The sequence below is a fragment of the Dermacentor variabilis genome, chromosome 9 (genome assembly GCF_050947875.1).
Source record: "Dermacentor variabilis isolate Ectoservices chromosome 9, ASM5094787v1, whole genome shotgun sequence".
Lineage (NCBI taxonomy): Eukaryota > Metazoa > Arthropoda > Arachnida > Ixodida > Ixodidae > Dermacentor > Dermacentor variabilis.
This window is the reverse complement of record NC_134576.1, coordinates 65,017,180-65,044,343: the sequence shown is the minus strand read 5'-3', so window position 1 is coordinate 65,044,343 and position 27,164 is coordinate 65,017,180. Positions and strand designations below refer to the sequence as shown.

The 27,164-nt window shown below is 44.7% G+C and overlaps 1 protein-coding gene across 1 annotated transcript in view; it reads left to right on the top strand.

The window, feature by feature from the left end:
- Nucleotides 1-27,164, top strand: part of LOC142592761 (uncharacterized) — a 205,765-nt gene that overhangs the window by 8,822 nt on the left and 169,779 nt on the right. The window contains exons 3-7 of the mRNA XM_075704421.1: nt 13,472-13,489; nt 14,090-14,107; nt 14,621-14,638; nt 14,902-14,919; nt 23,803-23,889. Coding sequence (XP_075560536.1) covers nt 13,472-13,489; nt 14,090-14,107; nt 14,621-14,638; nt 14,902-14,919; nt 23,803-23,889 — 159 coding nt within the window. The remainder of the gene's footprint in view (nt 1-13,471; nt 13,490-14,089; nt 14,108-14,620; nt 14,639-14,901; nt 14,920-23,802; nt 23,890-27,164) is intronic.

The window sequence follows — 27,164 nt, the reverse complement described above, 5'->3', positions numbered from 1 at the left end:
CTCCCAAACTTCAACTGCCCCTAGGTTTCAAACGGGCCATCCTCAAATTAAGTTGCCCCCCCCCCCCGGCGAACCCAAAATTTTCCTTGTTCCATCCCGAGATTTGAACTTTGCCTAACCCCAAATTTCAGTTCGCCCACGTTCTAATTTCAAGCAGGCCAACCGCCAAATTTAATTCTGCCCATGTCCAAATTTCAAGTTGGGCCACCCTCAAATTTCAATTTGGTGCACCCGGCATTTCAAGTTGGCTCACACGCAAATTTCAGTTGACCCAACCCAAAAGTCAGTCACTAAAATAAAATGGTCTCCCTTCGTCAGGACGTTGCGTGTCATCACCATCCTGCATGTTTAAATACACGACAATGTTAACGGGCACCAGAATAACATGTGCAAGTTAACTGCTGCAGTCGTACAGCGTAGCCTGCCACGGCGACTTGGTTAACGGGGGGAATTTTCGTCGCAATTCGCCGTCGTTGTGTATACGAATCCCTTGTATATAATACGCGAGCTCCTGAATGTGACTTGCCTTAACAAGCGGTGAATTTCTCAGGAACTGACACAGGAACAAGTGTTTCCCGGCTTGCCGGGCATTCAAAACCGCATTGCTATATTACTGCATAAAGAAGGAGAAGGAGGACCATTTTTTTGAACTTATTCCTGCTTGTGCCGTTGGAAGTGCCCTGTACCCTTCGCAACTAAAGTCCCTGAATAAAGCTAAAAGGTAGCGACACGCTTTTCGCCGCCGCTGCTGCGAGGAGCACGCGAGGAGGCAGGTCTGCGTCTCCCAATTGGTTGAGCGCCGTCACGTGGCATTTTTAAGCCCTTTGCTATATTTCCCTTCTTTCCGCGTCTCGGTGCACTCACCACCATGACAATTGGTCTCGAGTTTTAGCTGCGAGGCTTTCGCGAGGGATTTCAGATGTTTTCGCTAAGTTTCGTGGCTAACCGCGTCATTGAAGAACTCGGTTCTTGTTCTGTTTTATGTTAGGAATTGATTTTAACAGAAATGCATGTGCAAAGGTGTACGAATGGAGCTTTTCCCTATTTTAACGGGGATTTGTTTTCCTGATCGCGCTATTGTCAACAGGTGTATGAAGCTATGGAGTGCGTAGGCTGTGTTCTGTCATATATCGTGCTGGAAACGCACTGAGATTGGGTAGCTTTGTCAGTCCATACTTTTGCTAGGCGTTGAAAATATATTTTGCGAGGACAACCTGTTCACTACCAGTGTAAATGATATTGACTTTTATGATTAAGCTTCCTACAGTAAGCGGTCTCTGCAGGACTGCGAAGTGGTGCACGAGTTTGTTGGCTCATTGACTTGGAACTGCGCAGTGGGGGAAAGCGCTCCTTGATGGAAACCATTTCTATGTGCAACTTTCGTCCTAGCATACGCTTTGTTCACAAATAACGTACATGTTCCACTGTGACGTTTGCGCTTGAGAGTCAGCGGCACCAGTTTATCATGAAAGCGAAGGACCAGTTTCACTGCATAAAGAGATGCCAGCGTCATGACGAAAAGACAAGAATAGTTAAGATGCTCTGCGTTGATCGCGCAGGTTTCTACATGACGCTCGCGTTATTCAGGCGAATATGGGACGCGCGTTGCGTTCGGTCATTATAGTACTGAGATTATTAAATTACGACACAGCACAAGCTGGACACACAACAGTGGATTGGATACTCGCAAGTACACACGTACGCACTTCGAGCAGCGCAAACGCATCCGAGTTGTTGAATCGGTAGCTGCATAGTGCTGCACACACGGAAGCGCACCTCCTTTCTCGTGTACCGGCGAAACCTTAATCGCAGCACTTTCAGCCCGGGCAACTGCCTTTAGAAAACCAAATAATCTGATCAATGCAATAGAAATAACTCGCAATGCGGGTTTATATGTGCAGGCCGTGAGAGTGTTCTTGCCTACGAGTACAATGCATGACCGTGGACGTCATAACACTCAAACAAAAGCTCTGGGACGTATATGAACATCGTGTACACTAGGTATACACTATTGGCGAGACAAATAATTGTGATTTTTGTGCTAGTACTCGACACTAAATGGAATTTACCCACCAAACTAGCCTAAAAAGCCTTCTCTTAACTGGAAGCAGACAGCCAACCCGAAGCAGCAAAACAAGCGCGCAGTTATGCGCCAAAAAAGCACAAAGAAACATCTGCTTCTACCAGTATCACAGTGTTCCATGTCTTCTAGCACAGCACAAAATAATAAAGCATTAAATATGGTAAGAATTTATGAGCAAACACCCAGCAACAGCTTTTATGTCTCATCTCGTGTAAATCTATGCGCGGCTTCTGAGCGAGCGACAAAACTGCGAGGACGAGCTGCGAGAAGGCCAGGACAAGGAGAGGCCGGGAGAGGAGGAATGCCGCTTACCTTTTAGAGACCTTGTTCGCAACGCCGTCTCGATCGCATGCCAGTGTTCTTACAGGTGCCGTTCGTGGGACTCTGAGACTCGGCGCGCTACTAGGCATTGCTGCATGCGCCCTGTGCCTATTAGGCCGATAGCTCACATCAATCAAGAAGGGCGCTTATATCGGTGCGCTTCCTGTTGTATATTATTTGAAGTGGTTAACTAGACAGAAATTGTGTGACAAGGATTTAGTACTTGACGAAGAAGCCTGTTACAATCTGCTCGGACGCGCGCGCCTGTATATATGCAGGAATGAAACTTTCACTGGACTAATGGACTTTCACTGGACTTTCACTGGACTTTCACTAATATCAATGTCGTCGCCACCCGCCGTGGTTGCTCAGTGGCTATGGTGTTGGGCTGCTGAGCACGAGGTCGCGGGATCGAATCCCGGCCACGGCGGCCGCATTTCGATGGGGGCGAAATGCGAAAACACCCGTGTGCTTAGATTTAGGTGCACGTTAAAGAACCCCAGGTGGTCAAAATTTCCGGAGTCCTCCACTACGGCGTGCCTCATAATCAGAAAGTGGTTTTGGCACGTAAAACCCCAAATATAAAAAAAAAATGTCGTCGCTGGCAAGTCTCGGTCATTTCGAGTAGTTTTAAGCATGCGAAAGTAGGCCACACGTAAGCTACGCCTGCGCGCTGTACTCCCGGCCAACCTACCACCCAGCCTCTCGAACTTGACTCCTTGTTAGACATCCTTTAGTATCGAGGTGTTGTTAACGCTCCGAAATTCGTCGCTTGGATTTGTCGACTGTTCCTGCGGGACAAAACCACCCCACAACACGTGGCACAACAAGGCGGGAGCGCACGAGAACGAGCGCGCCCTCCAGCCCCACCGTGCACATAGCAAGCGCCGTACACATGTGCGCAGCTGGGTCCACTGCCTACTGTATAGTCTGCTCGCATTCAGTGTGCTCGCCTACGACAGCTCTGCTTATCAGTGTCGTGATGAATATGGTGGCACAGTCACGAAGAGGGGTCCCTGGTGCAGCCTGCTTAGTCATGACGTAGTGTGGGGCACTGCAAGATGCACTGACATAGGGAACAACGAAGTGGTCCGTATGCTGCAACGAGTGTGCATCCAATAGGCAGGCTGAGCAACGCTCTAATTGGCATCATCTTCGGGGAATAAGGTCACTAAGCGCTTCACGCTGAACTGCCCATCTATGCCACAGGTATATATTGAACGTATATGAACGTATGTGGTATATGCCACGTATATTGAACGAATATTTTCATTAAACGAATGCCACTAGTTCTGCTTACAAATGATGTCCGTTTAGATAACGTCTCTTGCGCAGTGATTCGAAAAATGTCTCGTAGGCTGTCTTAAAATAAGAAAAACAAATAAAGCTCCAAAAACGCTATAGCCTAGTGCTGTTCTTACGGACACTGACAGTTTTTATTTCTACTTCGAACTAAATCTATTAGGCAGTGTTCTTTCTGCTGACACGGGGCATCGAGAGCGAGCAACGCAGCCGTTTTTTGTTTCCCAAACAAGCGGATATCTTGGGCCGTTCCTTGTATCTTCAGTGATTGCCGTATAAAGTCACTCTGATGCGATTACAGCGACCTCTGAAGGTGGTTGAACGATATCAAGCAGCACAACTTGCTCGAGATGTTGTCAGAAATTATTATAGGATAATTACAGCTGATGATCGTTTTAATTCGTTTCATTATTTTTTCCCTTCTCCTCGCACTCATCATAGCCGCCGGAGCGGCTGCGGCTGTTGGTAAGTAGCTTAGTCGAGTGTGCCACTTGAAAATTTCTTTTAATAAATTCTTCGTACGATGCTTGAGTGGACTCAGTATTTAAAAGACAAGGGCGTGTTTTCTTCTCGGTAGCACTGTTTTATGAAAAAGTTTTACACAGCCACGTAGTTAGTAACAGTTGTTCATTCTTTTGCGAATAACCTAGATAAGACAGGACAGGTTGGTTTATGAAGCTTCCGACCTTAACACATTAAGCTCATTCAGAAGAATGTCGAGTTTCCCCCATTTCTATAATTGGGTTACAGCAAAAGAACGCCATCTGCTGTTTCTGCTAACAGAGGGCACAAAGACCGAGCAACGCATTTTTCTTTCACAAATAAACGGATATCTTGCACCGTTCCGTGTATCTTCAGCTGTTTCAGTATCAAGCCATTCTGAAGTGACTGCAGAGATCTATGAGAGGGCTTGAACAGTTCCAAGCAGCAAAAATTGCTGGAGATGTTCGATTGAGAACTTAATATGTGCGATAATTACCACTGATTTTCGTGTTAATTAGTTTCATTATCTTTTCGTTGTCCTCGCACTCATCATTGTGGCAGCAGGGGACGCGGCTGCCGCGGGTACGTACCTTATTCGAACGTCCTACTTGCAAATTTCTCTAACTATTATTAAATTATATAAACCACCCTCTACATCACTGTTTTAGGAAAAGGTTTTCCGCAGTCGCACAGCTGGTAACGGTTGTTCCTTACTTTTTACAGTAACTTAGACAAAACAGGATAGGTTGATTATATTTGATTGAGTGGAGCTTCTGACCTTGTTTTGATCCTAAAGGGAGCGTTCCTAGACCCTAATATTTGTACCTTTTAATTATCACATTGCTTTCACAGTGCAACCATTTTAAGTTCATGTTCAAGTGAGGTTCTCTGCGGATGATTGCGTTATGATCACTGAAATCAACTACTATCAATGATCAATTACTTCAGTACAGCCTTCCGTCTCTTGGAAATCCATCGGTTTTACGAATACAAGTACGACGGTGTTGCACCCTTTGGGCTGTATAGTTGGCACAGAACGATAATCGTCATGTTTTGCTTGCCTATCCACTCTAGAAAAAACTGCGCTCGCTACTTTCCTGTCGAGAACGCTATGTCACGCTGATAACACACATGTCGTTCGTGGCTGGAAGTACCGGGCAAGGCAGATGACTACTATTGTTGTGGGATAAATCTACACACCAAAAGGCGCAACTACTTTAAGAGTGTGCGAAACCTAAACGTTTCACTACAGCCTCCCTCACATTAGCAAGCTGATTGTGCCGCGTAATACCCAAGTATAGCGCAAAGTTGGACAAGACACTCATTCTTAAATTTCGGTGTATTTCATTTTAACTCGCATGTTGGCTATGCTTCACTGGTTAGGCAACTATTTTCATTCTTGATGGTGGCAGGACGCTAACGCCACTAACGCTCAGATCTCTAATTGGGAGAGCGATGTTCTCGCACACATTGCGTCATATACCGTAGCACTTTGATGGTGCTTGTATAATCTGGGATGGTCAATTGTAAAACGTGTCCCAGCGTACATGCTTATCTTTATCAGGTGACCACGTTTCACCGCCTAACAAATGTTGTCGCACAGAGCAGGACACGCCTGCATGTATCGGAAGTTTCTCAAATGGCATCGATGGTTCTAACCGCTGTCTGGTTGTCGCCGAACCATGTGTAATCTGATTTAACGTATGCGCGACGTGAAAGCTTTAAAACGTTGTGGCAGACACCAGCGATTTCTCTGAACTGTTAATGGTGAAACTAGTGTTTCACTGGGCGGAACTTGTGCCCTGAAAAGCAAGTTACACTCGAAGCACAATGGCGGCGAACACAGTCGGCGATTGTCGAAAATCTGATCAGCAAGCCAAGTGGGTTAGCTTTATGTATTGGTCTCGAGCTCCACCACTGGAAAAGCTGGCGCCACCGTCGGCTTGACGTGCTATCAGGGATCACGTGGACATAGCGGCCGCGTCGGCTCCTTCGAGAGCGCCGAAGCGAGCTGAAAACGAGTTTAAATTCCCTCATACGCTGCGGTCCTCATTTAGTGGCGACATTTTCCCGCTTCGATTGTCTCCTATAGAACGCTTGAAAGCACTTGAATAGGTAGTGGCTGCCTTTGAAGGCGCGCAACATGGTAGGCTACTGCTCGGTGCCGCAGTGCCGGACGTACGCAACGGAGCCCGGTGTCAGTCTTATTCACACGTAGCCGCAGGACAAGACGCTGCGTGAAGCTCGGCTCGCGAAACATAAAACCGGAAAACAGTCATCGGCTACAACTCGGGTATGCAGCAAGCACAGACGCGAGGAAGATTTCTGCCACGGCGCCGGGTCTGCGATGTTCGGAAAACGCACACTGAGACACTCGCCCGAGTCCGCTGCCCGATTAATGTCATGACGGTTTGGTCTATGAACTTGTCGATGCTATAGATACTGGCAAGTTCACTGGAATGGAAAGGGAGCGGTAAGACGCACATTAAAAAAAAGACATTGCATATGGTCATGCTTGTACGTGTTATGAATTATTGCACTGGATTGCAAAAAAGAACCAGCGGGAATCGCACACTGAGAACACCGGTAAACTTACAGTGTGACGCAACTCGGAAAATAATATGGAAACGTCCAAGAATTTAGAAGAAAAAAAAAAGATTGAATCGTCGTGACGGCACATCAGTCCCCGCATGCGTCGAAGTCTCTACAATGAAATTATTTTGAACAGCTCTGATAGCGCCCACGCAACAATGGTTGCCTATATACTGTCAAATGCTCATATTTTGCGACCTAAAGCTCATGGCACGGTGCGAAAACGAACTCACAGCGAAAGCAAAACATTGTGCGCGGACATGCATGCAGACGCGCAGTCGGTCGCTGCAAACCCGTGTGATCCCTGCATTGAGGCTTCATTCTGTTATACCCCTTTTGGTTATGCAGACAGCCCACTTTAACAACATATTTCACGTAGTTTACTTCCAGCGTTCGGCTACCTTCACGCAAGAAGCCAGTTCGCGAGGCTCCATCGCGGCGACCGCGCGCAGTGGCCTTCACTGTACGTATTCGGTAAACAGATAGCATCTGTAAACGATTCTGTGCTTTCAGTTTGCCCAAGATTATTATTTAGACAGTAAAAAACTTCTCTCGTTTCGAAAGTACTTACAGAAATGTCCGGGAGAGCTCGCGCGTGGTGTTTTCAGTGAGCGCTGACAGCAAAACCGATGAGGAGCGCTGCGTCGCGTGATCCCTCATACTACGCCAGCGAGCCGCTTCCGATGGATGGCGACTCCGTAACTCCTCGCCACCAATATATATATATATATATATATATATATATATATATATATATATATATATATACGGCGAACACAGTCGGCGATTGTCGAAAATCTGATAAGCAGGTCAAGTGGTTCAGCACACACATATATATATATATATATATATATATATATATATATATATATATATATATATATATATATATATATATATATATATATATATATATATATATAAGTATAGTCACATCAATGAACACTACTAAAACATTCAATAGATGAGTACATTCATACAAAACAATACACACAACGAAACCAATGTATATCAGCCAACAGGAAAACCAGAAAAAAATGCAGGGTAGAATCATCATAATCATCAGCATCAGCCTGGTTATGCCCACTGCAGGGCAAAGGCCTCTCCCATACTTCTCCAACTACCCCGGTCATGTGCTAATTGTGGTCACGTTGTCCCTGCAAACTTCCTAATATCATCCGCCCACCTAACTTTCTACCGCCCTCTCCTACGCTTTCCTTCCCTTGGAATCCATTCCGTAACTCTTAATGACCATCGGTTATCTTCCCTCCTCAATACGTGTCCTGCCCATGCCCATTTCCTTTTCCTTATTTCAGCTAAGATATCATTAACTCGCGTTTGTTCCCTCACCCAATCTACTCTTGTCTTATCACTTAACGTTACACCTATCATTCTTCTTTCCATAGCTTGTTGCGTCGTCCTCAATTTAAGTAGAACCCTTTTCGTAAGCCTCCAGGTTTCTGCCCCGTACGTGAGTACTGGTAAGACACAGCTGTTATAAACCTTTCTCTTGAGGGATAATGGCAGCCTGCTGTTCATGATCTGAGAATGCCTGCCAAGCGCACCCCAGCCCATTCTTATTCTTCTGATTATTTCAGTCTCATGATCCGGATCCGCACTCACTACCTGTCCTAAGTAAATGTATTCCCTTACCATTTCCAGTGCATCACTACCTATTGAAACCGCTGTTCCCTTCCGAGACTGTTAAACATTAGTTTTCTGCAGATTAATTTTTAGACCCACCCTTCGGCTTTGCCTCTCCAGGTCAGTGAGCGTGCATTGCAGTTGGTCCCCTGAGTTAATAAGCAAGGCAATATCATCAGCGAATTGCAAGTTACTAAGGTATTCTCAATTAACTCTTATCCCCAATTTTTCCCAATCCTGGTCTCGGAATACCTCCTGTAAACACGCTGTGAATAGCATTGGTGAGATCGTATCTCCCTGTCTGACGCCTTTCTTTATTGGGATTTTGTTGCTTTCTTTATGGAGGACTACGGTGGCTGTGGAGCCGCTATAGATGTCTTTCAATATTTTTACATACGGCTCGTCTACACCCTAATTCCGCAGTGCCTCCATGACTGCTGAGGTTTCTACTGAATCAAACTCTTTCTCGTAATCAATGAAAGCTATATATAAAGTTTGGTTATATTCCGCATATTTTTCTATCACCTGATTGATAGTGTGAATATGGTCTATTGTTGAGTAACCTTTACGGAATCCTGCCTGGTCCTTTGTTTGACGGAAGTCTTTGGCGTCCCCTTTCTTATGGATCAGGATTATGTTAGCATTTTTCCAAGATTCCGGTACGCTCGAGGTCATGAGGCATTGCGTATACAGGGTGGCCAGTTTCTCTAGAACAATCTGCCCACCATCCTTCAACAAATCTGCTGTTACCTGCTTCTCCCCAGCTGCCTTCTCCCTTTGCATAGCTCCCAAGGCTTTCTTTACTTCTTCCGGTGTTACCTGTGGGATTTCGAATTCCTCTAGACTATTATCTCTTCCATTATCGTCGTGGGTGTTACTCGTACTGTATAAATCTCTATAGAACTCCTCAGCCACTTAAACTATCTCATCCATATTAGTAATGATATTGCTGGCTTTGTCTCTTAATGCATACATCTGATTCTTGCCAATTTCTAGTTTCTTCACTACTTTTAGGCTTCCTCCGTTCCTGAGAGCATGTTCAATTCTATCCATATTATGCTTCCTTATGTCAGCTGTCTTACGCTTGTTGATTAACTTCGAGAGTTCTGCCAGTTCTATTCTAGCTGTAGGGTTAGAGGCTTTCATACATTGGCGTTTCTTGATCAGATCTTTCGTCTCTTGCGATAGCTTACTGGTATCCTGTCTAACGGAGTTACCACCGACTTCTATTGCACACTCCTTAATGATGCCCACAAGATTGTCGTTAATTGCTTCAACACTAAGGTCCTCTTCCTGAGTCAAAGCCAAATACCTGTTCTGTAGCTTGATCTGGAATTCCTCTATTTTCCCTCTTACAGCTAAATCATTGATCGGCTTCTTATGCAGTGGCGTAGCAACAGGGGGGGGCCGGGGGGCCGTGGGCCGCGGATGCACGGGGCCAGTACGGGGGGGGGTGTCATATACGTCTGAAGACACCCGAAAATTGACGATATCCTCGCCTCCCTCGACTACACCCGGGAGGGGGGGGGTGACAGAAGAGCTAAGGGCCCCGGGTGCCAGACGACCTAGCTACGCCACTGTTCTTATGTACCAGTTTCTTCCGTTCCCTCCTCAGGTCTAGGCTAATTCGAGTTCTTACCATCCTATGGTCACTGCAGCGCACCTTGCTGAGCACGTCCACATCTTGTATGATGCCAGGGTTAGCGCAGAGTATGAGGTCTATTTCATTTCTAGTCTCGGCGTTCGGGCTCCTCCACGTCCACTTTCGGCTATCTCGCTTGCGGAAGTAGGTATTCATTATCCGCATATTATTCTGTTCCGCAAACTCTACTAATAACTCTCCCCTGCTATTCCTAGTGCCTATGCCATATTCCCCCACTGCCTTGTCTCCAGCCTGCTTCTTGTCTACTTTGGCATTGAAGTCGCCCCTCAGTATAGTGTATCTTGTTTTGACTTTACCCATCGCCGATTCCAAGTCTTCATAGAAGCTTTCGACTTCCTAGTCATCATGACTGGATGTAGGGGCGTAGACCTGTACAAACGTAGTTTGTACCTCTTATTAAGTTTCACAACAAGACCTGCCACCCTCTCGTTAATGCTATAGAATTCCTGTATGTTACCTGCTATGTTCTTATTAATCAGGAATCCGACTCCTAGTTCTCGTCTCTCCGCTAAGCCCCGGTAGCACAGGACGTGCCCGCTTTTTAGCACTGTATATGCTTCTTTCGGCCTCCTAACTTCACTCAGCCCTATTATATACTATTTACTGCCCTCTAATTCCTCCAATAGCACTGCTAGACTCGCCTCACTAGATAACGTGCTAGCGTTAAACGTTGCGAGGTTCATATTCCAATGGCGGCCTGTCTGGAGCCAGGGATTCTTAGCACCCTCTGCAGCGTCGCAGGTCTGACCGCCGCCGTGGTCAGTTGCTTCGCAGCTGCTGGGGATTGTGGGCCGGGGTTTGATTGTTGTGTTCATATAGGATGTTGTGGCCAAGTACTGCACCTGGGTGGCCAATCCTGCTCTGGTGAGGAAGTGCGTTACCGGTTCTGGTCACCGGGATCAGGCCACACTCCAGGCCTGTTTATGCAAATTTATCAACACGCGGTTTTTTTTAATCCGGTGGAAAATTACGCGGCACCGGGATTCGAACCATGGACATCTTGCACGCGAGGCGGGTGTTCTACCTCTACGGCACCGCTGCAGGCATCATTCAAATACAAAATGCACAGAACAAAAAGTGTAGGCAAGTGCTTTCCTATCACAAGCTGAATCGGGATGGATTGCATGGCGAAAGCAATTTGGTTACTGACAACTTTTAGGCTCATGCAGCATGCTCAATAAAATCCATAAACTTTGCTAGTGTTGGCTGCTGTTTTGCGACTACATCCAGTGCATTCCATTCACGAACTGAGCGTGGGAAGAAAGAATAACGAAACGTATTATCAATAAACGGATATTCTACAAGTTCCCATGCATGGCGTCTTCTGGTCGGTCTGGTATCATGAAATTTAAAGTACGAGTCGGGGTTTCCATGGAATGATCTATGCAATAGTTGGTATACAAATTTGAGCCGAAAAATCATTGCGCGACTTTCAAGGGCAGCTAGACCTGCACGCTGTAACAGAGCAGTGGGTGAATCAAGGCGTCCGTATCTGTTAAAAATAAAACGCACCGCTTTCCGCTGCGCCCTTTCCAAAATGGCGATATCATTCGCAGTGTGAGGGAACCAGACAGTACTGGCATATTCTAAGACTGGGCGGACAAAAGTGACGTATGCAAGAAGCTTTGTTTCATGTGTAGAATATTACAAGGCCCGTTTAATGAACAGTTTGTTTAATGCTTTGACACTTTACGCACGTGCTCTGTCCAGCTGAGATTAGACGATATTATGAGACCTAGTTATTTACACTGGTTTACACTTCGAAGTGTGACATCGTTAAAGTGGTATGGAAAATCAAGCTTAGACGCTTTATTTGTAATGGACACGAATACGGTTTTATCAATATTTATTGTCATTTGCCAATCTACACACCATTGAGCTATTTTATTCAAGGCATTATTTAATTTCACCTGGCCATCGCGGTGTCGTACTTCATTATAGAGCATGCAGTCATCAGCAAAGAGCCTGAGTTTCACATCAGCATAGTTATGTCATTTATAAATATTTAAAAAAACTGGAGCTAATACAGATCCCTGGGGAACGCCTGATAACACTGGAGCAAGGTCGCAGGAGTTAGAGCCGTACTGTACAAATTGGTAGCGGCCAGTTAAGTAATTAGTAATCCATCGGTAATTTGGGCCGTCACCTAATATGTAATTAAGCTTAAGGAGTAGTACAGTGAGCGAGACGCGGTCAAAAGCCTTGGAGAAGTCGAGAAACATGACGTCAGTTTGAATGCGCTCGTTAATGCCGAGGGCCAGGTCATGCAGTGTTTCGACAAGCTGTGTATAACAGTGGATAATTCAGATCTAAAGCCATGCCGATTCATGTGGAGGATATTGTTCGACTCAATAAAACTTATCAAAAGTTTTAATACAATGTGCTCTAGAATTTTGCAAGTGCAAGTGATAGAAATAGGCCGGTAATTAGGAGACGCTGCATTGCCCGATTTGAGTACGGGAGTAATTTTTGCAATTCTCCATTCAGCAGGAAGGCAACAGTCTTTCAAAGATTTTGAATATATGAGATAAAGATATTTGCTGACTGACTCCGCGTACCGTTTCAAAAAGCTGTTGGGAATTGCGTCTGGACCGCTACTTTTCTTTTCATTGATGCCTAATAGGAGTGAAATGATACCTGCCTCTGATAAATTAGGCGTGCCTAGCAGTCGATTATCCTGGCTGTAAAAGGAAGGATTCATTTTCGCAGTACCATTACCAGTTGTGAAAACCGAACAAAAATAGTCGTTAAAATCATGAGCTCTAGCCTGATTTAGCGCATCTGGTGAATCGGATATTCAGAACATTGCCAGGCCAAATCTATAATACCATTCAGGTCTCCACTACTATTACTATTGCTTCCATAGAATAAGTGTCGTTACTAAAAGAGGAAAGATATTGCATCATATTGTTTCAAGTAAACTGAGCGGGCAATTACGATAAAGGATTAATGCGTATTAGCTATAAAAGCAGTCGAATAATGTAAGCTACTGCAGCACAGCAGTTCTTGCGATTGTGACATCTGCGCCTTTGAAAGATGTCTTGAAACCAGCAATAATAAAGAAAATCCCACTGAAACGTTTCTGCCTTCATGCTCTCATTATAGGCGGCGAAGATGCACTGCTTGTTCTTTGGTCAAACAATAAATCGTAGCATCGAAATATCCCATCTCGCGAACACTGAGCGACAGAAAAATAATAAATCGGAATAGCACGCAAACTAGAATTAGCCCTGAAATTCCCGTTAACCTGAATGTTGTAAAATGGGCAGCGCATAACTTTGTTTCTCCTACGAATATTTAGCAGCAACTTGAAAATTAGCAATGCTTAAGAAAATCCTCCTGAAAAATTTTCTTGCTTTTTCCTTCCTCTGCTTTCATTACAGGCGCCAAGGAGCCATTCCGTGAGTACCTTGGTCAAACAAATAATGGCATTAAAAATAATCTCCCGCAGATTGAAGGACAGAAAAATTATCAATCAGAATAACACGCGATTGGCACCCTAGAATACATGCTAAAAGCTCCGCTAGCCAGAATGTTGTAAACTGGACGATGCACAACTTTCCTTTTCCCAACCATATTTAGGAGGAGCCTAACAACCGTAAGGACTAAAAGCAAGAAGAGAAAGAGAAGAGGCAAAGAGAAAAAGACGAATGATAACAGGAGGAAGAGTAGGCTTTCGCCGATCACCTCTTCAGAGAGGCCCTGTAATTTTTGCCTTTTTGGCTTTGTTGCTTTCATTACAGGCGGCCCAAAAGCAGCCCATGAGTGGCTTGGTGAAACAAACCATGGGATTGAAAATCAAATCTACGGAACACTGAAATATTCAATCGCACTAGCACGTGAACAGCACCATAGATTAGGCACTAAAAGTTCCACTTAACTGAATATTGTAACTGAGAAACGCATAACTTTTTTTCTTCCGCCCATAATTAAGAGCAGCCTAACTGAAATCCCACTGAAAAGTTTTGCCTTCTTGCTTTTTTTTCTTGCTTTCATTACAGGCGGCGAAGCAGGACCTCGTGAGTACATTGGATAAACAAAGCCATTGCATTAAAAATACAATCTCCCGAATATTGACAGACAGAAGAATAATAAATCAGAATAGCACGCGAGCAGTACCCTAGAGTGCGTGCTCAAAGCCCCGTCAGCCAGGATATTATAAACTGGGCGTAGCACAACTTTTTTTCCCAACTACATTTAGGAGGAGCATAAAAACTAGCAATACTACAGAAAATGCCAGTGAAACATTTTTTTCTTCTTGCTTTTGTTTTCCTGATTTCATTACAGGCGGCCACGAAGTCGTTGGTTTGCTGAAATAAACCATGGCATTGAAAATCCTATCTACCGAATATTGAAGGGAACGCGAAAATCAACCTAGAATAAGCGCTAAAGTGTCCGTTAACCAGGATCTTGTAAACCAGGCAACGCATTTTTTTTATGCCGCCTATATTTAGGAGCAGCCTGAAAATCAGCAATAGTAAAGAAAATCCCACTGAAAAGTTTTTGCCTTGTTTTTCTTGCTTTTATTACAGGCCGCGAAGAGGCTGGCGGTGAGTACCTTGGTCAAACACCAAGAACCATGACTTTGAAAGTACGAGTTCCCGAAGTATGAAGGACAGAACAATAATAAATCAGCGTAGGACGCGAACCGGGCCTAAAATACGCGCTAAAAGCCCCATTAGCGAGAATATTGTAAACTAGGGGACGCGTAATTTTTATTTATACTTAGGAGCAACCTAAAAACCAGCCATACTAAAGAAAATCCCACTGAATCGGTTTTGCCTTCTTGCTTTTTCTCCTGCTTTCATTACAGGCCCTCAGGAAGCTGCCCGTGAGTACCTTCGTCAAACAAACAATGCCATTGAAGATCAATCTTTCGAATATTGAAGGACAGAAAAATAAATTACAAAGCCTTCCGTACCGGGTAATGGGGTTAAGAGAAGCTTGTCCTGCATGCAACTGGGCTTGGTCACAGACAAGGTGCCGCGTTGCTTCGGCGTCCCGCTCCCTCATCTCGGGATCTTCTCGTTGCTGTAGGATTGCCTGGACCCGGGCGGCACTAAAGACGTTTATAGCCCGTCGTTATACTTCGGGCGCGTCGGAGCGTATTGGCCGCGTCCGGTAACGTTGGTGCGGCCAGCGCGTCGAACTATCGGTCGACCTATAGACGCTGTTGCGCTATCGCCAATGTTTGCGTGTGTTCACGCTACGTCGGACAATATTTCGGCCTCAGCGGCTTGATCCGCGTGGGGACGGCGAGCCATTTCACGGGCGACTTCTCGCCGTCGCACGTCGAACGCTGCCTGTTTCGCGGAGGAACGCACAACGCGTGGCCGTCCCATCGCGTTTCCCGAGATTGAACTAAACGCAGACGAAGCCGCGCGAAACCCTTTTCTGCCCTATCCCTCCTCCGCGGAAGCGAAACGGTTCTGATTGGCTGCGCGCGTGGCGGGAGAGCATGCCTGTGCAACTGGAATGCTTGCTCACGCTCCGGCGCTGGAGCCGCTGTCGACTCGTGCAAACTGCTCTGCTCTGGGAGCAACCGGGTTTTTGCGTGAGCAGACCGCCACCGAATGCTTGAAAAACTTGGCTGACGCTTAAGCTTTGCCTTTAAGAGGGGAACGCGATAGATTTCCACGATCCCGAGCTTCATGTCAGGATTCCCGGAAGCCGCAGCTTTTTTTGCAGACGCAGGTGACAGCGATGGTCTTGTTGTAAAGTACCGAGCTGGCCACACCACTCGAAAAAGCGGTTTCTGCTTGAGTTTCGACAAAACAGAAGTGTTTTGTCATATCTGTGGTTGCGGTTCAGAATGGCTTTTGACCAAGTGACGGCCGACGCTGACATAAGATATATTGCGATAGGGGCCCCTTAACAATAGCGCGTTAAGACAAAGCAGCATAGCACGCGAACAGGAGGTCCCGTTCACCTGAGTGCTAACGTTTTTTACTCATATCTACATTTAGAGTAGCCTATTTTTGAATATCATCAGAAGCCAACAAACACTGACACCAAGAACATAAGGCACAATGAAAATGGATGAAAAACAACTTGCCGGAGGTGGGCAACGATCCCACGTCTTCGCATCACGCGTGCGATGCTCTACCCTATTTAGCTACCACGGCGCGGTTTCCCCATCCTCTTTGTCGGGTATTTCTGTGTTAATAAATAAAAAAAAACAATAAATAATGAAAATACAACTTGCCGCAGGTGGAGAACGATCCCACAACCTTCGCATTACGCGTGCGATGCTTTAACGCATAGAGCTACTGCGGCGTGGTTTCCCCGTCCACTTTCCTGGGTATTTAAGTTTCCTAGTAGAACCGTGGGAGTGTTAGCCCGCACCACCACTCACAAACCTTGGAGGTGGATGTGGAACATCCTTTCGGCCGCAGGCGTCAGGAGAACGTGATCATTTTGGGTAAAGGCAAGTGGTCACTAAACCCACATATGCCACCTGAAGGCATCAGTGTAGCCGGATTCGAGACAATAGCGCGTTAAGACAAAGCAGCATAGCGTGAAAAACGAGAAAAAGAGGGGCTAACCGAGGGGCCCGATTTTTATTGAACGTATCATAAGAAGCAAACAAAGATACCAAGGAAAACATAAAAATTACTTGTACGCACTAATTGAATTAAACAAATTATAAATTAATGCCAATGAAAATGGATGAAAAACAACTTGCCGGAGGTGGGCAACGATCCCACGTCTTCGCATTACGCGTGCGATGCTCTACCCTATTTAGCTGCCACGGCGTGGTTTCCCCATCCTCTTTGTCGGGTATTTCTGTTTTAATTACTACTAGAACTAACCGTGGAAGTGTTAGCAAGCGCCACCACTCACAAATCTTGGCGGCGGATGTGGAACATCCTTCCTGCCGCAGGCGTCACAAGTACATGACCTTTTTGGGTGAAGGCAACTGGTCAGTAAACCCGCACATGCTACCTGAAGAACGAGAAGAAAGGCGGTTAACCGAGGTGCCCGATTTCTATTAATCACATCATGAAACGCCAACAAAGACCCTAAGGCAAACATAGGGGAAATTACTTGTATTTACGAATTCAATTAAAGAAATGACAAATAATGGCAACGAAAATAGCGTCATCGCTTGATAACTCATGCTTGGCTTTACTGATCAGAAAGGTGCATATGTCATCTGCCATTCCTGCAAGTACATTCCCGACTTTGCCTTCCCTATACATTGTTCCATACCTAACATTGAACGCTGAGGAGGCTAGATGGACGTCTTGCAGTGGCTTCGTTCGCGCTGGGATACAGTTCGATGTTTGACTGCAATTGTCGGCAACTAGTTTTGTGTAGGCTCAGTAATAGAATGAAACAAGCTTTAATCCTTAGAAAGAAACAGGCACATAGTAGTATACGGCTGATAAGACGTTCTTCTGGATCAAATTTATTTTTGCTGTTACCTTCCGTTTTTTTTTTTTAAATTGCAACCCATCGCGAGGAGCCTTACGTGCATGCTGGCGCCAGCAAACGCTGGTTGGCGCATAGCGCAGAGTGGTAACTTTTCTTGACCGAAGAACAACTTGCGTAGCTTCCACAGCGTTGACTGCTATGTAGGGAACGGAGTATAGACATTCGTTCGTTGTCTTACGCATTTTGAATATCTTCTCGACCGGCCTCTACAGGTGCCAACGTGTACGACGCACTCTCTGCCGGTGTCCAAGAAATTTCTTCAGTTTCACGACTAGGCGCTGCCTTATCACCAAATTCTAACCACGTTATTAAAGCTACACAAACGAGGTGTCGCCATTAGTTTTTATCCACGTAGTCTTTGACCGTAGTCATAGCCTTTAGTCCATGCAAGAATTTATGGTTCTGCTTAGAGTCGCCAGAAGCCTCGCGTATCTCTGAGGGAATTCTGGTGGTTCCTCGTCCGTAATTAGTTGTGTGTACCCAACGCCCTTATTTCTCCTGTTTCAATTCGTGCATCTATCTTTTTCTGTTTACGGCGACAGCACATTGAGGTTGTTTGGTGTCTCAGTGAGCACCCCTGTGAAATCGGCGCGTTTTCTCCGCGTGCAGATTTTATTGCCGTTTCTTTTTTTCTTTCAAAGGATGCGATGCAGCCCCAGCGCCAGGGGCGTAAGTATCATGTGCCTCACGTATAGGTGCAATCCTTGCAATACTTGCAATATTGCACAAGTCACATTGAACATTCCATATGACGTATAATATGGGATACAGTGAATTAGGTCCAGGCGGTGCACGGGTATTGCTCACTTTATTTTTGATCTGTCTGGATACAGCAGCCACTGCTTCGGACATCATGCAGTATGTTTTCTAGAAAGAATAGATTTATGTGCAAGTTATTCAAGGATGGAGCTATGTACATGTGAATCGCTGTGGATAGACAAAAGTTTCGAAGGATTCCCAAAGTGTCCTAGGATAGGAATAACATTTTTTAATGCTGGCAACCAACGGTTTAATGCGTTGTGACGTTCTCCAAGCGTAAACCGGGGAGGGATTATGCCCTACTCTGCGTTACCACAGTTTGGCCCGTTTGTGGGGGGCCGTGAGGTTTGTGCATGTCGGGCGCACCCCGGGCCTGCTGGGCGGCCAATAGTTAAGTGTCCTTGTTTATATATATATATATCTATATATATATATATATATATATATATATATATATATATAGATTACTATAGATGTCACTGTAGTAATATAGAATATATTACTATAGTGACATCTGTGTCTTTAAAAAAAGATAATGTAGTTGCATACGTCACAGCTGATTGATGCTGCATGGAAATGCATCCCACAGACTAAAAGGCTGGTTACAGCTACATGCTGTAGTGAAGAATGAGGAATGCACGGAAGCAGCAAAACAAAGCATGCGGGCGTCATGAGCAAACAATGTACATTAGAGATAATAGCAATCAAGGCCATAAGGCAAACCCATTGCCTCTGGCAAACACGGAGGGAGATCGTCTGGAAGTATATATATGTATATATATATATATATATATATATATATATATATATATATATATATATATATAATATGTCTAAAATTCAAATTAAGAGAGAAGCAGTGTTGTATTATTACTTGCTAGGCATATTTTTTCGTAGATTTCGGCAAAACATCAACACTAAAGCCGTATGTCCATTGCAATGTTACTAAAGATCCCTAAAGCTGTGACCATATTACTATAGTGCTGAACACATCAGAACAGTATAAATGCTCGCCAGACGTTCTCTGTGGAAAGACGTATTCGCTGACTGGAAGCTCTCTCAAGAACTAGCACAATTGTCGAGGGATGACATCTGTGTCGTTAAAAAAAGATAATGTAGTTGCATACGTCACAGCTGATTGATGCTGCATGGAAATGCATCCCACAGACTAAAAGGCTGGTTACAGCTACATGCTGTAGTGAAGAATGAGGAATGCACGGAAGCAGCAAAACAAAGCATGCGGGCGTCATGAGCAAACAATGTACATTAGAGATAATAGCAACCAAGGCCATGAGGCAAACCCATCGCCTCTGGCAAACACGGAGGGAGATCGTCTGGAAGTCGAGGCAGACTTTCCTGGTGCACGACAGCCTTTGTAGCAAAGATGCGCACAATGTGAGGAATTAAACCACCCATTTGTTTTAGCAGAGCCCGAAGCATCCCCGAACTGCAGTAATAACTCTTGCTCCAGGTTCCCATAAAATCATTTTGATATTATAAAACACTGACACAGTGAAACCCATGAAACCATCAGGTCTCTTTTCAACGCCATACTCTCTTCTTAACGCCATACCACCATCTACTCCGCATTGAGGGAAATATTAAGGACTATTTCATTCTTAAGCAATAGGCGGAGTGGTTAGTTGCACACTATGTTGCAAAAATGAACTCGCTTTAAACAGCCATTGGAGGCACTATGTGTTTGTGCACCGCATGGTAGGCGCAGCTTTAAATAAGGTGCAGCATGGTGAAATGGGTTTAATTGAACACCCGGGAAATCTCTTGTGTACTCTTTACAAACAAAGGAGGCGTAACGCCAGTCCCACATATTGCAATGATGACAAGCTATCGGTGTCCGGACAGCATACGTTTTAGTAATCGCGTTTTTTCATAAGTATCCGTGGACGAAATTCCGGAAGGCAATGAACCTTTTAACTTATTTTGCGCGCAACATTTTGGAGTGATCGGAAGTGCGTCCTGAACAAGAGAACACTGTCCACTCAAGCCTTGGCTATGGAGCTAAAATTTCTTATAAAAATATTAGACCCTTGTCACAATTTCGGTATCCGTCTTGGCGACCGATGCTTTCAGCATATCAAAACTGAGAGCCGGGTAAGCTGGTTTGGTTCCATGTTAAAAAATGAGGGAGAAAGGCGTAGACGAGCTGGAGAGAGAGCACCCGTGTTTGTCTAGCTCGCCTGTGTTTTTGTCGCCCAGTTTAATTGTTAACATGGAACCACTGCAACTTTCAGGACAAGTCCAATCCAGAGCCTCCATGTAGTCATATGAGTGATCTCTTCGTGTTGTTAGGTCGTATACCAGTACGACGTATTTTCTGAGAGTACACGCGAACATCTTTCTTATTCAACCATAAACGACCATCACCGTAAACAACCATAAACCATCTGCCACACTTTCATAATCAACCTACAGCATGTGAGCCGTGGCAGTGGCTGATCGTTTGTAGAGGTCAGTAAGCATGCTCCAGAGACGCACATTAAGATGTACTTCATTGTACTCGTGCCCAGAATTTTATGCAAATGCATTAGCATTACGCGCTGTTGTCTTATGCAGCAGTCGGTCCCTGCTTTTCAGTATCCAACGTTGTGCACCTTAAGTATCTTCACGGCAGAAGGCTAGGCAATATGAGCTGTTGCATAATGAAATATATATATATATATATATATATATATATATATATATATATATATATATACACAATTACCTTATGTGAGTCTCCTTTCCTGGTAAGACCTACAAATATTATATATATATATATATATATATATATATATATATATATATATATATATATATATATATATATATATATATATATATATATATATATATTTGTAGGTCTTGCCAGGAAATTAGACCTACAAAATGTAATTGTATTTAGACTGCTTAAGCGTCACAAAAGCTTCAATAGCTCTCCAGAACCACAAACAAACATTTTGTCAAATGTTTATTCGCTGCTTTATGCTACATACACATTTAAATAACATGCTATAATATGTTGGGTGCCTGGACACACAGGCATCTAAGGCAGCGTGCTTGCAGATGAAAGTGAACGTCCATAGCAACTAGGCATAATACTTCCATGGACCTGAAACGAGCTTTTCTTCAAAAATTAAAAAAAAATTCGCAACGAATCTGGGACACTGCAACGTGAAATAAGCTGCATCTGAATGGGCCACGTTGAGGATGTTAACCTCCCATAAAAAAATGACTGACTGAGGTAATTTTCTGTCGACTTATATCGCCATATTACATACGCTTGTTAGCACAGAACCATTTTTTTAAATAATAAAAGAGTTTCGCACATTCTACACGAGCCAAAATATTCGAGTCACATGGACTCACTGAGGGCTGCTGCTACGATATTAGGCTTTGTAGAGGATGTGCTTCCGTGTCCATGAGTTCCAAGGTCCTGTCTAAGCATTATTGCTGCTGACATCCATATCTTGTATTACGCCAGTCCGTCGTTGCGTATGCTTCATATCCATCGCACATCTCACGCCTCACGTGTCACAATCATAGATTTATTACATATATAATTTGTGCACTTTCTAGCGAATGCGAATGCTGGCCTCGATGGAACCATGTTACATGCACCCTTCGAAACTCTGTTCATGACCACTGACCGCTCATCACCACAGTCTTGGGGCGCTTTGGCCACACTTCCCTCTTGCACCAGTAACTTCAATAATTATCACCAATTCTTTACAAGTGCTGTCGCCGCTTCCTAAACTCTTGAGATAAGTTTTCATGGTTTAACGTCCCAAATTTATAACGTCGGTACGTGAGAGATTGCGGCTATATTTAGGACTGTGATGCGTGCATAATGCAGGTTTTCCTATAGTAGTCTTGAAAGCTAAACTCACCCATTGTTATTGAAAACTGGCAATGCAGTGACCGTTCGCAGTATGTGGCCTTCGCGGTCACAATTCTCTGCCTCGTCGCCCTGGTGCTGGGCTTCTTTTTCTTCGCGACTGAGAGTAAGTAAAAAATGATTTAAACTTAGGCACATGAACTTGTGCCAGAATGATGAGCCCAAATGACCGCACGGCACGCATACGTTTTGTGCTTACCAATGCTTTCAAGAGTATAGAGGGGGTCGATTTTATGAAGGCGGCTGTATTTTTAGAAGCCGCTTTATTCCTTCGCAGATGCGCTATTCAGGCGTTTTTTTTTATTTTTGATGCGGTCGCCTACAGAGCAGTAATTAGGATTCCTTGTGAATAGTTTCAAATAGAGCTCGGATTAGGCGTGAGCTTGTCCGCTAGATTAAGCCTGTTTTTGACTTTCAACGTTACAGAGTACGACAAGTAAAATTGCTTCAGTCGAATAATTGCTCACTCCAGAGGGCACCAATCCACCACAGGCTGAGAATTCAGGCGCTGACTGAAAGCGGACCGCGGGTCGCTGGTCATATTGCACTGCTGTCGGCAAGGCGCCACCACCTGTACTTACGTAACGTTAACATAATGCAACCTAAACTTAACCAAATCGAATGACTGAAATCGTTTTAATGCTCCCACAATATTGAGCCCGAACGAATGGATGATGCTCATATGTAATTTGCTTACAATTGCTTTTAAGAGCACGCAGTGGGTTGAGTTTTAAGAACGCGGGTGCATCGTTAATCTTTAGGAAGAGGACATCTTGTAACTATCCTCTAAGAAATACTCTAAAATGTGCATCTAAATAAATACGTACTTGCATCGTTTCAAATGTACTATAAAAGATATTGGAAATAAAGCGTTTTACGGTGAATATATTCAGTAAGTCGGGAATCCTGGAAGTGTTCGCATTCTTTCACTTACCTACACCCCAAAAGAAATGAAGTCCAGAGCTCTCCAAAATGAAATGAAATGAAAAGTAAAAAGGCTTTATTTCAGATTGCATGTAACCAGTATTGTTTGCAATATTTGTAAATTTGTATATCTTAAATAAATAACAAAATTAGCTCACCGAGGCGACACTATGTAAATGTTCTGGATACTTTGCCGCGTAATAGGTGACCGATTTCCAAGGCCTCTTTCAACCGCACATTTTATTTCTTAAATCCACGCATTGCCAAAAGATTCTCGAAAGTTACTGCATTCAGGGAGAGATAATGGCGCAAGTAGGAAGCCACACAAACCTGATTTATTTGTGAATTTTAATTTGGAAATTTCCGTGTAAGGCTTATAAGAGCCCCCCCCCCCCCCTTTTCCGAAAGTGATGACTGGGAAAGCTGCTATATTGCGCCTTTAAAGTTCCCGCTTCAAGAATTTGTTAAGGACGGTACACATAATATTTCAGGTGAAAAAGGAATATTGAAGTGCTCGAAGTCAAATGAGCCATGTGGAATTATCAGTTACTGCGGTCTGATTCGGGGGATTGCAGGTCTATCTCTGATTTATAAAGGGGACAGGGTATAACACGTGTTGATCTAGACGCGTTTCTGGTTGCAAATATATTGAACGGTGTCGTATAGCTCTCTCTATTTCGCTTCACAATTGTGTTCAAGGACCGGTCATGACGACCACGTCAGAAAAAACAACAGCAGTGGCTGAGACGACCACTACGACAACCGCGAAGCCACGTGACGTACCAGGTGAGAATTATGAACATGACGCACCTTATAACGAACCACGGAGCGATAAGTAGTAGCGTGAATTAGATTGTGCTTGGTTGTGCATCCGCAGACTTTAGTGAGAAAGTGCCTGCGTGCTGGTCTTTTTAGCAGAGACATGCTGTGCTAATCTATCAGCCGTCATCCTCTAACGCCGAATTTCTACGTAAGATTCAGGAAAACCTGTCTACGAAAGGAAAGCAAATAATTCAACAGCAATTCACATTCCGTGTGCATTTACGAGTGTGCTAAGTAGAAGCGGTACGGTGCTGCCTGGGGTAATGCTCCAAAAAAAGAAAGAATTGCAGTGTCAGGCAGGCGTAGTGCATTCTATTTGTTTACGTGGTCAATTTTCAATATTTGAAACATTATCGCTGATCCTGCTCAGCATGTTCTGAGTAATATATATGACGCTTTGATTTGTAGTGTTTCGGCCTTACTGTGGTTTCTTTGCATATCCATTCAAAAATACTTGAAGCAAGTTAAGAGGAATGATTGGAGTAAGAAAAAGACTACAAGTGCGTTTACATATTGCTCTGGTAAAACGCCATAACATATTTGTCGCCTGTAATATTGCGCCCCCTAACGAAGCATGGACATGGTGTAGAGCCATGGCATTGCACATGCGCCTCCTGTCGTTCACATGAGCCGTCAATTCAAACCCTCCTCCCCAGCGTGCTCGTCAGTGTCGTGAAAAGAGTGACCTTTGTTTCAGCCGTTCTGCGGTGCGATAACTCCGTGCACGCTCTATTTTAGGAAAGACGCCAACCCGCCCGCGTAATCTTTAACTTACGCTGGCCCCAAGGGGGAGTATTAGTAGACACACGATCACAACAGCACGCGCATGTGGAATGCTACATCTTCAGACCAGCCGCCTCGTTTGTTGCAAGAAAGCAGTCTGACCTGTGCTCGCAGATCTCCCATCGCTTTGTTACTGCCTGTACGAAAGGTGCACACAAAAGGCACTGCTATAACGTTTTGAAGGTAATCAAGAGTTTGCGATTTACACATGCATTATGTTAATAAGCAAAGATAGATATACGTATAACTTATTCTTGCGCTGCCTACATCACTCGCACTATCCTGCGGCTATCGATAACGGATGGATTATGTCCCGCTAATGACGTCATAGACCCAAATAAGTCAACCATTGAACACACTGCAATGCTTCAATCACACATAAAATGAAAGACGATGAGCAAACCGTGAACAAGGTGAATGCAGGAGCCAATGTCTGGACAAGTGGTTTGTCTTCTTCAAGGCGACGTATACGCTGAATACATAAAATACTCACACAAGCAATGTCCAGTCCTTCAATCTTCAGCATACGGGGAAGCTGCACATAGCGTGCTCTAACCGCTTCCTTTTCGTTCTCAGGCACCTCTGCCAGACGCCAAGCATGAAAGGTTCGAATTAGTGCAGCACTGAGAAGGACGAAGACACAGGTCATTGCTATGGGCACCACACTATTCAGAGTAAAAGCTATGAGCAGTAGGATTGAGAAGTAATCTTTGTACAGTTCATATAGCCGTCACCAATACGTCTTACTTCCGTGGGAAGACAATCCCGAGATAATTGAATTCCATCTAACCCGTAATTTGTGTGCCCACAGTCATAAAGATATGGCTAACCGTTTCCCTAACGCAAAATGGGGGTATGCGAAGCTTGTACGGCGTGTACCTTCGACATGGTTAAGCAACGGTGCCTGACTGTTATGGCGTCCCGCTTCCTCAGCTCAAGGTCATGTTCAGGTTGCTGTCGGATTGCCTGGGCTGAGGCGGCTCTAACGGCTGGATCGGTGTGCCAACGGTAAGCCCTTTCACGGGCGAGTAGTGGTGATGGTGAAAAACATTTATTGATGAGGAAGTCAAAGCAAAAAAAAAATAAGAAGCAGCGTTGTGGGCGGCGCTCGCGAGACCCTTTCCTGCCCCTTCCCTACCCGGCGGAAGCGAAACGGTTCCGATTGATTGCGCGCGTGGCGTGACCAAGCGCCTGTGCAGCTGCAATCCTTGCGACTGTCTCATGATCCGGCGCCGGCGCAGCTGTCAACTCATGAAACCGCCCTTTCTAACTGCTGCTCTTCTCTGGGAGCAATTGCGTCTTTACGTTACTCGACATCCATCGAAAATTGAGCTAACACAAGCTTCGCTTGAAAAAAAGTATTTTCCAGAGCCCCCGTAGCCCATTTTTTACTCAGCGGGAAAAACTGCTCGCTTTTTTCCGATAAGTTGGACAGTCTCACATGGGGAACGTTTTATGGGAGTCGCATTTGTTGTAAGCGCCACCCAAACCAGAAGGTGAATACGTGGCTGTTTTCAAACATAATGCAGATACTTCAGCTTTGCTGCAAAATCATTTCGGGATGTGTCCATACCAGCACAGCAGCGACCAGAGGCACAGCACTGGCTGTGTTAGCGAAAAACACAATCTTTCATTCTACAGTGAACTGAAATTACGAAAGGTCCTTTAGCTACGGAGAGTTGGAAACCTCTCAGATATATTGGCTTCGAATAAATTATTCATATTCAAAAAACTCTACAAACATAAGGAACATTTTATTTGTTTCAGCATAAGAAATGCTCTAGCTGAGGCAAGTTGGAAAAGGCTGCTTGCCACGCCAAAACAAGATTAACGAGGCTAGCATTATTTCCCTAATTCTGCCGTTTTCAGCTTTGTCTGTCTGTCTGTCTGTCTGTCCGTCCGTCCGTCCGTAATAAGTCGACATGGGTGTCGCAATGGGTACGCGCTGCCTGTCGTGATGCCGTCTTAGTCATAAATGTATTGAAAGCTGCACGAGTTGGTAGCTATTTATTATGAATCTGTAGCGCGCACAACAAATGAGACACAAAGCAATGGTAGCATACAGCGCGGACTTGCACCTCAGTTTTTACGCCGCCGTTGCCATACATTCGTTGAGATCGGTTTGTTGTCCAGCCTTCATCATGCCATCGTGGTTGTTCCATATTGTCTTTCGTCATCCGACTCTCATAACGTCTTCGTCACGCCATCGTCGCTGCACAGTCGTGATACGTTGCCGTCATTCCGTCCTCAACAAACCGCCTTCTTCGTTCAATCGGCCTTATTTCTCCTTCGTCATTTAATCGTAATCATGCGGCCGTGATGGCGATTATGCCGAAGTTGTGAAAACATCAATATTACGTTGACGTCAGGCAGTCCCTATTGTGGGTCCGTTGTCATGTCGTTCTGGTCGCCTAATCATCGTAGTTCCAGTTCTGTCATCCAGTTTTGCCACCCCA